Source organism: Gopherus flavomarginatus, chromosome 19 (assembly GCF_025201925.1).
Source record: "Gopherus flavomarginatus isolate rGopFla2 chromosome 19, rGopFla2.mat.asm, whole genome shotgun sequence".
Classification (NCBI taxonomy): domain Eukaryota; kingdom Metazoa; phylum Chordata; order Testudines; family Testudinidae; genus Gopherus; species Gopherus flavomarginatus.
Window position 1 is genome coordinate 17993394 of NC_066635.1, and position 15340 is coordinate 18008733.

General features: G+C 41.6%; 1 protein-coding gene across 1 annotated transcript in view; it reads right to left on the reverse strand.

The window, feature by feature from the left end:
• AATF (apoptosis antagonizing transcription factor) overlaps positions 1 to 15340 on the reverse strand; it is an 83775-nt gene that overhangs the window by 30554 nt on the left and 37881 nt on the right. The window contains exon 8 of the mRNA XM_050929382.1: positions 15091 to 15174. Within this exon, the coding sequence (XP_050785339.1) occupies positions 15091 to 15174 (84 nt within the window). The remainder of the gene's footprint in view (positions 1 to 15090; positions 15175 to 15340) is intronic.

Here is a 15340-nt window from a genome sequence, read left to right on the forward strand (position 1 = left end):
AAGTAGGCTGAAGATCACAGGCCATGATCTGAGTTTGGCATCCAAGCATTCTCGCAATACAAACAGTGCAGTCCTAGGTGGTGTATGAAGGTGCAGCTCATGGGAGCATAGGAACTGTCATGCAAAATAAGACCAACAGCGGGTAGGGTAACCTGTCTGCCAGTTCCAGATGCTTCAGAGGAATCTCTCTCTCTTTGTATATCCCGATTAGATAGATATATCGACAGATCGATAGATAGATCAATAGATAGAGTGTGTGTGTGTGCGCACGCACACGCCCCTTATACTAGGCAAATATGCAAAAACATGCCCAAGAAAGGAAGTTTATTTCTACACTAGGGTCACCAGACAGCAAGTGTGAAAAATCAGTATGGGAGTGGGGGATAATAGGCATCTACATAAGACAAAGCCCCAGATATCAGGACTGTCTCTATAAAATTGGGACATCTGATCACTCTAACCTACACACACACACACACACACACACACACACACCATTTTTATTTCATCTAATCCCATTGCAAATATTATTGTCTTGAATGGAATTGTACCCACTTATAGAACTTGGTCCTATATGCCAAGCAACTTCCCTCAGACTCCTTTTCCCTCCATGAGACCAGTGTATTGCAACATCTGGCTACTCAATGCCTCCTATCATTTACAATTAGCAGTGATCTAGGAGGGGCTCCCACTGTCTGAACTGAAAGGCTGATATTGAGCGGCTTTTGTCAGGAAAAAAAAAAGTGGAACTGCAGAAAAAGTGGTGATTCTATAATGAATTCTACACAAAGAAAGAGTCACACCCTGGTAAGGCAGAATGCTTTACAGCCAGCATACAGATGCTAAAACAAGCTTTCCTATTCCTTTCCAAGTCCTGGGGAAAAACGGCTGGGTTTTATCTGTGTGTCTTCCTGCAGCCAGTAAGGTGTCGCATGCAGCCTTCTGGGATACCTGACCAATGTCTGTTTAACACCACGAGCTATATATTATATGCTGTATAGTTTGCATACAGAACAAAAATAAATACATGACGTCCCAAGTTGCAGACTTCCCAAAATGTCACTGTTTCATTCACGAATGAATTGAAGTACAGAGTTCTTCTTGTGATAACTGGGCTTACAAATGTACTCTAATATGCACTAAACTGTAAAAAGTATGTGAAGGTTCATAAGATGTCACAATAACCTATAACAACAAATATTGATGGGAAAAGGAGACAGAGATTGTCAACAAAAGGACCTACTGAGATGGTTCAAGGATTATGTTAAAATCATGCTTGGCAAATACAGAAGATGTGGAACTAGAAAATAATGAACCAAAATCGGAGTGTCAGATATTAGGCCCAATTGGGGGACAAAATAACGAGGGGATGAGCTATTCTACCTCTTGCTCTCTTTTTGGGTTCATAAAGGAGGACACTCTGGGGGGGAAATGGAAAGAACAGATGGAAACTACTGATGCGAGCTTCATCACGGCTGTCAACCCCACTGTCTACAGGGACCTCGGACCATCTTTCTCCTCATCCTGAGGGACCCCCTGACCAGTTCGGCCAAAGAGAGGTAGCAAGATGACATCACCACCCCTACCAGCTCCAACAGGATCCCCAACACCACCTGAGATGAAACGGGATCAGACTTTAGTAACAGCTGCAGATCATCTCAACTAATGTCTTCTCTTTTCCCCAAAAGGACAGATATCACCATCTTTGATACCATCTAAGAGATTGTCAAACAAGGGAGGGTTTCCTTCTAAAACTCTCTCCAGTTAACAGGAAAGGAAACAAGAAATGTTGTTAAAATGAAAGTTTTAATCAATACTTAACCTTCCAAATCCTTTAACTCTTTTAGATCTTTTCTGTATTTTTAATGAAGAGTTGAAAGGATTTTTAATGGTGTTTGCACCATGGTAATAAACAGGCTGAGATTTCTGTATACCAAACCCCAGATCCTGTTTAATGATGGACAGTGATTGGCTTATTTTAACACCTTTGACTCATATATTCCATCTAAATTAATACAACGGGCATTTGAGACTCAAAAGAAACTGAAGTATCACAGAGTCTTTTTGTCTTTTGCAAAGATGTCTAAGGAGGGCTTCCCCTGCCTTGTACTTCTGCACAACAAAGACATCTAGAATCCAGTGGCCAATTAAGGTACCATTACAATCGACAGAAAGATCTCCATTCATTTCAATCAGTGCCCCCCAAAGCCCCTGAGCGTAAGGTGGGGAGAAGTCACAATGCTGATGCAAAGCTTACCCTGCCAAAGGAGTACATGCAGGCAAGATGAAAGAATGAGAATATACCTGACCCCAGCTGGCAGCCAAAACTCTGGGGGCAAGAACTGTACGACCATGATGCAACACCAAACAGATGCAGTGGCAGCTTAGTACACCCTCCTCCACCTCCAAACACTGCCATTTACAACAGCCTGCCTTAGACTCTGCTTCCAATCACCTCTGCACAGCTGTGACATTAAAAGATGTCCTCAAGTATTGCTCTATGTAAGAAACTAATGCACTATGTGGATTCCAATAGTATGGGCAAATCACTGAAAAAAGCAGGTGAAAACCACCCCCTCTTCCAAAAAAAGTGTTATAAATAGACTTGGCAGAATTTGATTTTTATGTTTTAATATCATTTTGATGACTAATAATGTATGTTTATTTTTAGCATTTTTGATTATTTAAATTTTAACAGATATGGAAAATTATGGGGGTTGGCAGACATCATTTAATGACAGCAGATACAGAGATTCAAAAAGTTAAAGCTTGATAACCATTAAAACACAACTGTGTCAACTTCACATGTCGAACTATACAAAGCAAATAGTCTTAACTTAAATTCTAACAAGTTCTCAAGCAGCATTTTTCTTACTTTGTCCATCTTTGAATTTCTATCATCATCGATGGAAATATTTCTGCGTCAAGTGTGTATATACGATGAAATTAATGTTTACCAACATTTACTGATAAATATCTCCCGAGGGTTTTTTTTGGCTTTTAAATAAAGTAGACACAAATAACAAAAGGAAGATTTATACCCCTACCTTCAAAAGTCACACATTTATTGCAAAAGAGAAAAGGCAGCTCAAGCAGAATTAAGAACACCTCCCGTGATGTTTTTTCATTTGCTTATATTTGGAGATTATTACTCCAGCAATTATATTTAAAAATTCAGGGACCAGAGGCCACTGGTTTATTATCACTAGAAAACAGCAAGCTATTTCTCTGCCCTGTTTATCTGATTGATTCCCAACATCTTTCTGGCACTCAATCTATCAGTTTATCTCTCCCACTTCATCACAGTCACTTCTGGCAGCTAAATACAAGATCCAAATCCAGCGTTACACAGACATACGACACAGTAAACCTATGTAACACTGCTACTCTGTAAACGGCTGCCCTTAAGGCTAAGCAAAAATGGGATCTTGGTTTCTAGTCAATATTCTGTCAGAAGCAAGGTGGGAGGGAGAGAGTTTTAAAAACAAGGAGAAATGGTGTGGCTACGTTCCAGTGGTTTCTTCCTATTCTAGCAATGTCATGTTTACCGTCCCCACTTATCTTGGTGCTTTGACACAAGTGCATAGGAAAAGCTACTGGGTAGTGCTGGCAGAGACTGGGAGACTGCAGCCCAGTAATGGAATCCACAGCCTTGAAGAATAAAAGGCAGTTTTCCTGTTCCATCCCTTCTCCAATTACTACTATGAAAATTCACGACTCCTTCTTCATGTACAGTATCAACTTACCCACAACCTGGAAAATGCTTACACGGACATTGCCCTTTCCAGCACACAGAAGTATAAATAATTGCAATGATATATAACATGGGAGCAACATAGACTAATGGATAAAGCATGTGGAGTGAGTTATGCAACTTGGGTTCTAGTCCCAACTCTGACACCAATTCACTGTACAACCTTGGGAAAGTCACCTAACCTCTTTGTGCCTCAGGTTTCCCCATATGCAAACTGGAAATACAGATCATAAATATATCACAGGGGCACTGTTTTTTAAGACAACCTTAGTTTGTATTGCGGGGAACTGGCCCTTGGTGGATAATTTATCCTGACAGTGAGAGAAGAGAATTGCACAAGCCCCCTTAAACACATTAATAGTACCCACCCCTAAAACAGTTTACAATATACACACACAGTATATAAATACACACAGTACACACATCTACTTTATAACATACTCCCTACACATTTCCCATATTTATTTACTTTTACTCCAAATGGTTGAGAAACACTGCCAGAAGCACAGACACAAGCAGTGGTACAAACTAGTGAGTTATTTTAGGTTAATCAAAAGCATCATAACTATTGCAGGTGTAACCTATTTCATTGTAAAATCATCTCTATAGAGGTCCCATCATTACTCATTCATGATGATACTCTCAAGGGGTAGTATCATACTGGATTGAAACACTGGTCCACCTAGCCCAGTATTCTGGCTATAATACTGCCAGAAGCAAGTGGTGGGGTAAGAATCCCCAAGATGAACATCTCTGATAAATTACAGACCCTCGCTGTAGTTATAACACATCAAGTACATGCGAGTACATGTGTGACTGCATTGTGAACATCCTAAGAGCATCAAGATAAGAAAGGCAGCAATTTATGTTAGAAGCTTTGAAAGCGTTGACAGGATCCCATCAATCGGATTCATGAGACACACACAATATATATTCTATTCATTACCTGCCTAACGTGCATGCTAACTTCTAAATCACTTACTGTTTAAACTTGCACTGAGCTCTGAATACATCTGTGGAGACGCCTTTGTTCCAAATTAGGATCCTAAAAGGCATGTTTATATATGAACATAAGATCTTGGAGGACAAATACATGTTACTATGTTGATGAATCTCAGGCAGGAAGAGTTTCTGAAACATCAGAAATCCAAGTCTATTTAGAATGGACTCCACTAGTCAAAATGTTTACTACAAACGCCTTGTCTCTAAAGTATTTCAGTTTTCATTATAAATGTTAACTTGCAGAAGGCTATCTGCATCCAAGTACATGGTACATAAACACAAAGGGATCATCCAATGATTTATCAACACAACTTCCGCAATGGTTCTATCATTGTTTGATTGCTAATATGCATAAGAAAAAAGTAGTTCCAGAAGTTGCCATATCTCCATGCTCTACTGCAGCGGTTCTCAAACTGTGAGCTGGGACCCCAAAGTGGGTCACAACTACATTTAATGGGGTTGCCAGGGCTGCCTTAGACTTGCTGGGGCCGAAACCCAAGACCGACTGCCCGAGGCCGAAGCCCTTGGGTTTTGGCTTTGGGCCTACACACACACACCCCTGGGGCAGCAGGACTTGGGTAGGTTCAGGCTTTGGTCCCTCCTCCTGAGGTCAGTAATTTTTGTTCTCGGAAGGGGGTTGCGAAGCAATGACATTTGAGAACCCCTGCTCTACCGTGTTGCTTTGCTGAAAGGTACAATGCCAACCCTCAGACATCCATCTGGACTCTATATTGGCACTGAACCTAAGCAATCTCAAGAGGGAGATGTCTTCCTGAATCCTGAATGGATTAACAGCACCACTGTGACCACAGTGTATCTAATCAATGTTCACTCCAGACTGCATTACTGCAGGGCACTCTATAAGGAGTTTCCCTGGCACAGAACACTGTTGCTTGCCTCCTAACTGGGATGGGTCACTGCGATGTATACTATTCCTGTCCAACCTCTTTGCTTCAGGGTGCAATACAAGGCAGTAGATACAATCTATACATCTCTGAGCAGTCTGGGACCTGAATATCTGAGGAGGTGCCTTTGTCATGACAGGCAGATCAGCTGGGTTACTCCTGAGATTAAACTCAAAAACGGTGCAGCAAGACATCTGCAGCAGAGGGAACTCTTCCTTCTGGTGGCTCACCAAATCCGGAGTTTGGTAGCTAAAAGGTACAGCTGCAGCTACACCCAAGATAGACAACACACGGAGCATTTGTTCCTGCAGGCTTTTAACAGAATTTTTGACATGGTAGTGAGTGAGATGGATCCCTCCATTGGAGCTCTGGCCACAGATGCTCGCTAGACAGGTCCGCTCTCCTGCTGGCAATGCAAATGTGCTACAGCGTGAGCATCAAGAGAATCTGGACTCTGCAGCAGTTGGGACACCGGTCACGGGGCTGTGGCTCTTACATAAATTAACTGCATAAGAGCACTTGCTGTCGGAGTAAAGCAGGCATCTTTTTATCCCTTTGGGGTCTATTATTCGGCACAGAGAATCCCTCCCATTGGTGTTAATGGGGGAAAGTTGCATGCAACAACAGCGGGAAACTAAAGCTTGTAAACAGCAGCACCCATGGATCAACAGGCCCATGGGCAGGCAGTTCAGCCGTCAGCCAAGAAAGAGCGGTTTTCTTCACCTGGGAACTGAAAGTGAAAAGTTCTTTCAGTGCAGGGGAACAGCAAGATTCAAAAGATTGTGGGGGACAGAGAAGAGGGGAAGGGGAGAAAAAACCAGGGACAGGAGGGAAATTAGGAAATGGAAATAAAAGCCACGAAGCATCTTATTACATCTAAATAGTGTGAGAATTAAAGCTGAAGTTATAAATCATCCTAACTATGGTTACGAAAATAAAAGTGGATGTAGCCAGAGGCTACCACTGAAAAAGTCAGTCTAGACCTGCCTGGCTGCCTCTGGTCTTTAAGGATTTGATTAGTTTTTCTGCTTTCTAGTTCACAGTCTTGCATTCAGCCCATGCTCCAGAGCCAGGTAGAGCTCACGATACACAATGAATGATAAATTCATTTACTGAATAAAGTAACACTATTTTTTCAGCACAAGACCTAAACCACTTCCAAAGCTGTAATATTTCATTAAGCCTGGTGATTCCAGCTAAAATTTATTAGTCAAAACAGAAAACTCTCATCAGACCCCATATATTCCATTAGGAGTGATCTATGGTGTCTCCCAATGTCTAATTATTAACTAGGAAGTGTAAGTAAATCACTATCAGCATTAAGCCCTGATGTGTGAAGACAGAATTGGAGTTAGGCAATATCAGCAGTAAAAGGCTTTGATTTGAATAATTTTCTTTATCCACCACCACCTCCCAACTCATTCTTCCCTTAACAAGTGAACAAAATTGTCCTTTTAAATGACCACCACCAAGTTCCATTTGTCAGTAAGAGCAACAGCTCTGCAGCCCACCTAAATGCACCTTATCTGTCCCAAAACAGCAGCAATCTGGAGGCTAGGCGTACACTTCATAGCTATAAAGGAGTGGAGCAAAGTCATCCACAGGAACATTATTTGCCTCTGCTGCCAGGTGGTGACCTTGAAGTGGTTAATGGCTAGACCTGTGCGTCACCTGTATGTCAGTGCACACACTACAGCCTTGTCCTCAAGTGCCCTACAACACCGACATAATAATGTCACCTCCACAAGAGGTGTAGGGCTTATGTCCATGTACTTAGGGAGATGCTTACCTCTTGCGGGAAGCTGTCTTGTGAATTTCACGGCTCCATGTTGTCAATTTCACAGCTCCATGCTGGAGCCCTGAAATTGACAAGAAAGCTTGGCAGCTAGAGCCCAGCTGCCCCGGGCTCCGCACTCCAGAAGCCAAGAATCTCAAGCAGCTGCACCCCCCACATCCGCTTCAGAGCCTGGGGGCAGCTAGGGTCTGGGCGGGGAGCTATGCAGAGCTCAAGAGCCCTGGTTCTCCAGCCCCCACACTGCCCCACACAGATCAACTTAGGGCTGTAGTGCAGACATGCCCTTAGCAAAACTTCATGTTAAGATAGTGTTTTTCATCCAAGCACACCACAAAGCAGTTGAAAGCCTTAATTAAAATTAGTAACACCTGCCTCCAGTCCCCATGAGCCATTATGTGCCCTATGGGTAAATACAGGCACAGAGAGGTCATGTGATTTGCTAAAGTTGATCTCAAGAGTTGGAGGTAGAGCCTGGAACAGAACCCACAATTCTTGACCATGCTTCCACAAATCTGAAAATGTATCAGAATATAAGAGATCCTGAAATCCACAATTGCTAACAGAATAGATAATCGAGATATGCACAGGAAAAAAAAAATTAAGGTGAGATTTTCAAAAGCAGCCAGTGTTAGCCTTGCTCGTTTCTCACCCAAGTCAATGTTAACATTTCCACTGGCTTCAGTGAGAGCAATTGGGCCACCACCGAGAGCTTTCGAAAATGTCATCCTTAAAACACAATGGAGAAAAACGTTATCCTGTTTACCCAAAAAAGATACTCGGAGTTAGAAAACACCATTAGGAGATTATTCAAGGACAAGTGTGACTCATGACTGAGCTCTCCTGCACATAGAACATATGACTGTATCAAAACTAGCTTTGTTTCTAATATTGCCCTTTATAGTCACTTTTGAGCATTATGCTACTGTATTTAAGTGTGACTGTACTAAGGATTTTTTTTTTTAAATCCACCTAGGTCTTACCTGACGTTTAATGATTAAACACACTAGGTAGCTAAAAGAAGCTGCTGCCATATTATCCGATAGGAACCAGTTTGGTTTATGTAGCTTGTTATCATTTGAAACATAATTGGGATTTAAAAAAAAAATAGTTATTTTGTCTCCATTGCAATTGAAATCGTTTGTAAAATTAGCAAAGGCACAGCTGGCATGCTTGTTATAAAATAACCAGGGCTTCAGACTGCTCTACATCAAAGCCGGCTGGTGGGTTTGTAAGTTGTTGTACCATCACCTTTCAATTCAATGAGCCGTGTATATGTAGAGGTGCAGCATGGTATTTCAGTGTGGTTACTGTACTGGTTACTTAGGTGAAAGTCACTTTAGTCAGGTTAGGTTCCATGTACTAGTAATATCAAACAGGAGGTCTGCCAGCCAGTTAACACTCAACTAATATAACAGTTAACTACACAGGACAATATAAGCAGCAGCATTTCACACCATGTTCACTGTTCTTAGTGCAAAGGTAAAAACGGAGATTTTTTGTTCAAATACACAGAATTCAGAAACAACAAACAGGCTGTACATACCCAAACCATGAGAAACTCTACCGTGGGACTTGGAAGCAAAGATCCACCTTTCATCAAAAACGTTGTTAGACTTTTCCAGAAGGACTCGATCTCATTTAAATTTAACCATCTGCCCATGTATTTGTTAGTGGAGATTAAGTAGTTTTAACCAATCATTTTAAAGTTCCACTCTCTATGTATCACTTTTGTTTTAACACAAAATCCTTCCAACAGTTCAAGAACTTCTTTTCTCCCTGTCCCACAGAGCCACAATACCACCACAATACACTGGAAAAGCTTTTTGTGTTTTGTTTTTGTTTTTTATCAAATCAGATAGAAAAGGGAAAGTCCTGTTCAGTTTCTCTTCCAACTTAAGAAGTAATAAAACTGACATGCACAGCTCATCCTCATGACTGCTAAGATTACATCAGAAAAAAAATGGAATAACATCCAGGAAAGGAGTTTAACTCCTGCTCTGAACTGAACATTGACAAACGTACGATAAATTACAGCATCTGATCTGAATATTTCCTAATCTAGATTTTTTTCCTTCATTCTTTGGAGGGACATTATAGAGATGAATATCTTATTTATTTTTTCCTTTATCTGTGCTACTAATACCATCCACAATTATTAAAAACTGCATAAATGGTGGAAGATTAACAACTATTTTAAGGTTTAGTTTACTTTTTGCACTTCACTCTACTTGGATAGAAAAACTGGACTGCTCCTCTTTTAAGCTTCCATGCACTAGCACAATGTTCTTTGAGTTTCTAACAGTGATGGGAAAATTTTAGACCCATTGATAACTATTATTATTTTTTAAAATCACCGTGGAACTCAGGGGTGGCTTCAGGCACCAGCGCAGCAAGTGCGTGCCTGGGGTGGCAAGCCACGGGGGGGGGGAGGGGGTGGCCTGCCGGTCGCTGTGAGGGCGGCAGTCAGGCAGCCTTCGGCGGCATGCCTGCGGGAGGTCAGCCAGTCCTGCGGCTTTGGCAGCAATTTGGCGGCGGGTGCTGAAGGTGCAGTACTGGCAGATCACCTGCAGAAACACTGCCGAATCCGCGTGGCCAGCGGACCACTCAGAGGCGCACCGCCAAAAGCCGCCTGACTGCTGTGCTTGGGGCGGCAAAAGACATAGAGCCGCCCCTGATGGAACTGTTTGCAGTGCATTTTCTGTAACCTATTTTGTAATGCAAAAACCTAAACTGTAGGACTAAACCACTTGACTACATTTTTTTTTTTAAATATTCGATGGAAATTCAATTTTATGTGGAAAAAAGGCTAACGATGCTGGGTTTCTGTTTTCTAATCACCCATTAGGAGAAGTTTCAAATCAAGCTTTAAAACGTGTTATTAACCATCTACTGAGCCATTTGAAAGATACATGCCTATGATAAGAGTATTGTATTGCCATTAACCTATGGGATGGTTCGAGACATCTCTTATTCACACAAAACTCTAAATGCATCTAATTAAAGCCACAAGATCAGCTGTCCATATTAATCACTCAACAGTTTAATTAAGGTAAACCAGCTTGTCAGAAAACTAGCCTTCTCTCTATTCTTCACCATTATTGACTTTTAATAGTTCACTGGATTAGTAATTACTTGTTTATGGCATTAACAAATACCTTTGAGACAAAAAAAAAAAAAAAAACACAGTATGTGACCAGGAACAGTTTTAAACATACCCTTAGTTGGAACTGGAGGATAAATTTATGCCGTCAAATTAAGTTTTTTTAAAAAGCCAGACTGTTACGATTTAAATCACTCTACAACCCAGAAGGAAAGTAAACTGAGCCAGAAACATCCTGATGAGCGTTTGAGATCTGGAAGCTGATTTGTCACAAGCTCAGATTAAGTAGTTCTTTTGGATAAAAACTAGACATGAACAGGAGGTTTAGTGAGATAAACACTTAACTTATTTTTATATGCATTGTTAAAATACATACACTGAGCATCTGTTACACTGGATCATGTAAACAAGTATGCTAAGGACAATACTACTAGGAAGGTAGTTAACACATACAGATGCAAAGCTTTCTGCGGAGAAAATAAAAAAAACCCTTTGATGATCTCAAAGCACTTTACAAACTATGAGAAAAGATCCATGGCCCAAATCCTCAACAATATTTAGTCATCTAACTTGGGGGTTGGATACCTAAATACATTTCAGCAGCTGGGCCCATATGCCAACCGATGAAATGCATCCGTCTCTAGGGTGGAACACAGCAGATGTTTAACCGTTTAGGACAGGTGCCCCTGAAACAGTACTAACTAACAGGGATAGTCCCATCTAATGACCTGTCACCACCACTGACTGAAGACCTTAGGTTTTCCTTGGAGTCTCCTATCCAACTAGTGACCATACTTAGCTTATGAGAGGCAGTCCCAAACTGTTTAACTGAAGCTGCGGGGAGGGTGGGAATAAATGCTATGTATATTCTTAATTTTCCCTAGGCGTACCTGGTGCCATCAGTGATGAACATTTGTTCTGAGCAGAGTTGCTACCCGTGGAACACTTAGCATATGAACATTAACCTAATTCCTGTTAGAGATAAACCAATTTCAGCTCTCTCCTCTTCTAGGGGAGTATTTCATCCTAATAATAAAATCTCCACTGTAGCATGTGAGACTAGCAGCACGCTGGTAGCAGGCTGGATTTTTAAGTCTTAATGCTGCAACATCTCTAAGGGATTCTACATAAACATGGCTTTTTAAAAAACAAACTGAAAAAAGTAGTTTTTTGCCTTAAAACTGTACGTGAAATAGGGTTCAACATTCCTTGCTCTAAATAATCAGGATCTTTTTAAAGCTGCTTAATTATTCTCATCTGGTGTAGCCTAAATAAAGGAGTTCGGTCCCATGTCTCTCTCACGGATGTACATTACAACTCCATGTGGGTTACCAGCATGAAAATCATTATGAGACAGCGAAAGGCTTGTCTGCCTGCAAAGCAACCGAGCAAACATGGAGGAAGCGGGATGAACGGATGAAACACAAATTGTTGAGTCCTGAATTGTAAAATTCCACCTGCCCTGCAAGGTGAATTCCATTGAATGCCACTGAGGGCTTGTAAAAAACACAGGAGATGTGGAATCTTAAGATTCCAGGACTATAACCTATGACAATACAGTATGTATATTTATACTGTCCCAAGTCTGCTTTAGTCACTGACTTGTGAGCCTAACATCCTCCTTATGACTGAAGAGAGGGGGATATAACTTCCACCTGAACTAGTACTTGACCCTTAATAAACATAATAGGTAACTAAAATGCAACATTATAATAAAATGACATTTAAAAAATAACGAGTCCTAATAGCTTAGTTGTAAATTTAAATAATTAAAAAACACTGAAATGCACAAAGGTCAGACTTTTAGAGGTGCTGAGCTACCACAATAATCAATTAGAGTTGTGAGTGCTCGTTATCTCTGAAACATCAGGTCCTTTTTTATATTTTAGTTACATGCACACACGTGCGTGCGCTTACGTCTGACCCACTGGAAAGAAACCACATTCATTGTATTGTCACAGGTCCATTGTAATACATTCTACCCCTTCCGAATGCAACAGTCAGCTCCAGCTCACTACCCTGACAAATAAAGGAAAGCACTTTATGAAACCAATTTAATTGGGAGGTGACAGAAAACATACAGCCATTTTCTTTAGCCTTATCACTGAATTGGCTTCAGCTCCAATCTCTGCCAAATCCCACTCAACAGAAGAAATTAACCAGGTCAGCGGAACAGGTGCTACACTGTGTCTGTCAAGGAGCTGGCATCCCCACAATTACTTGCACACAATGAAGCTGTAATCTTTACAGATCATCTCTCCCAATAAGCATACTGGGGAGGAGAGGAAAAGGGAGGAAGGGAGGGAGAGAGAAGGGGAGAAAGGGAGAAAGGAAAAAAAAAAGCAGCAAGAAAGGAAAATGAATGTGTTGCTGCCTCGCGGCTCAGCAGATGTCTGTGCGTGATGTACGAGGCTAGGATAAGCTGTCGTAGCCTGCTGCCAAAGAGTGGTAAGTGATTAAAGCCTTCACAGTCCTAAGCACCATATTTAGAGTCTACGGGGTTTCAAGAGTTGCACCCATTCCTTGCTGTGCTGCCAGATGTTGTCGATCGGTCCCTGTTCCTATTCGCTGTGTGCGGGCGGCAGCAGTTGGTACAGCAAGTAATGCAATCTGGAACATTTCCGGAGATGCTGTACATTAAACGAGTGTCACCCATCATTCACCTCTACAGAACGCTGAAACAACTCCAATTTGCTGCCACTTCCCTCTTGGGAAATGGCCAAGATACAGTTGTGCCTGGCAGCCCCATTTGTTTTACTCAGGTGTTCCTCTTCCCTCAATGACCTCTATTAGTTTAAGTTTTAATTTAGATTAACCCCAGCACCCCAATTAACCAGTGAGGGGAAAAGCTAAAATGTGACTAGTCATAATTCTGAAATCAGAATGTATCGAAGTTAAAATTATTAGTAAGGAGGAAGGGCCATTCAACTACTGCAATTTTTCTTTAAAAACTTAACATTTCAGGGCCAAGAAAACCCCCACAGTACAGGCCTAAGGTTTGCCAGTGGGGGATATTTCTCGCTGTTCATTTCGGTATTTTTTTGTGCTGATTTAATCTGCAATATGCTCTTGTTGCAAACTTGGACTCCTGAAGATGGGAGCAGATTTGTCTGCATCTCAGAATTCTCTCACATCAATATTCAGCACTAACATCACAGATCTGGCCCTCCAATCATTGCTGCTCAACAGCCCCCTTCTGCATTTGAAAGAGTGTGCAGAGGGATCCAATCTCTAATGCAGGAGGTGCTGAGTCCCTCCTTGCCATGGAAATGCTGTTCAACTCACCCCAGGGCTAGGAAGGATGCTCATATCGTAACACACAGTCCTGGGACTCGAGCGATACAGGTTCCATTCCCTGCTCTGCCACCTGTGTCCTGTGTAACCTTGAACAGGCTGTTTAGCCCCGTCATAACTCTGCTGCCATAGAAGTAAATAATAATAAAACTTCCCTTGACGGCAATAGCAGCAGAGTTAGAACAACGCTGAGGACTCCTGAAAAAATCACCCCCTTAAAATTTCTCAGCGCTCTTCCAATCTGTGAAATATAGATAGTAATTACCTACTTCGCAAATGTTTTCGTTCTGTTTGGTAGCCCGGGACGTGTATTGGAAAAGTCTGCTAGTCTGGTTGAATTAGTTATCAGGACCTAAAAACCACATAATTCCACCTCCCTTCTCCATACTCCAATCGTCGTATGATTTTACCTGCTGATCTAATGAGCTCCTCTAGTTAGATTTCCAGGTTTCTAATAATATAAGAGCATTTGTTTAGTCCTGATGTTAAAACCATCTCTGGATCCTTAGACCAGCAATATTTTTTTGGGCACTGGTCCAAGACTTAATTTAGCAAATCACTTCAAAGCTCTGTAATTTCCAGTATGCATTTTATGTGGCTGACATTATCATTTGCTAACTGAATTACAAACACAATGATCACCCTAGTCTGCAGCCTCCAGAGTAGCATGTCTAGTCTCCCTGCCTCAGTATGGAAAGAGCTTTGGGAGCCCAGCAACACTTTCACTCTTCACGTAGTTTAGACTGGCTTTGTGTTTGGATGAGGGTAACTAATGTGCCACTGAGCAACTTCAAAAACTGTATTTGTGATGGGGCTTTCCCATCCACATAAGCTGTTGTTTTTTCTTTAAAATATTCAGCTGTAGAAACTTCTGTGATTTCCTCTTTGTACACCAATAATCACCAATGAGAACTACAGACACTGGTCTGATTCAGCAAGCCTGATCCACATGGGTAAAGTAGTTTCAATGAAGTCCATAAGACCCCTCCTCATGAGGCAGGGCTGAAGGATTGACCGATAAAGTCTTGCATAGCGATTTCAGCGTTAAAACCTTTGGACATCATGAAATAAGGATAACAGGTAGAGATTACAGATGTCCAGTCAAGCAACTAACATGGTGTTTCTCTCAGAAGAATCTTTGGGCAGAAGAACTTACTGCTGAGAATTTACTGCATTAACTCCAGAAATACCAAAAGCCAACTTGAGCCATGAGACAGAGAAAAGATTTCCAGAGACCCACCTGGTGGTAAAAGTCATCGTCATCAAAGATCTCCTCATCCAGGTCTTTTAGGTGCGTGTTGGATTTGGCTTGAGGGACAACCTCCTGGAACAGCAGAGAGAATGTTTATAAGCCCACATGTGCCTATGCTTCGGGCAGCACCCAGGCATGGTATCGTATCTTAAAACAAGTCTAACACATCTTTGGCGGATTTGGGCAGTGAACCTCCCTAATTCATATTTCCAGCACCTTATGTTCCTCAATATGTACA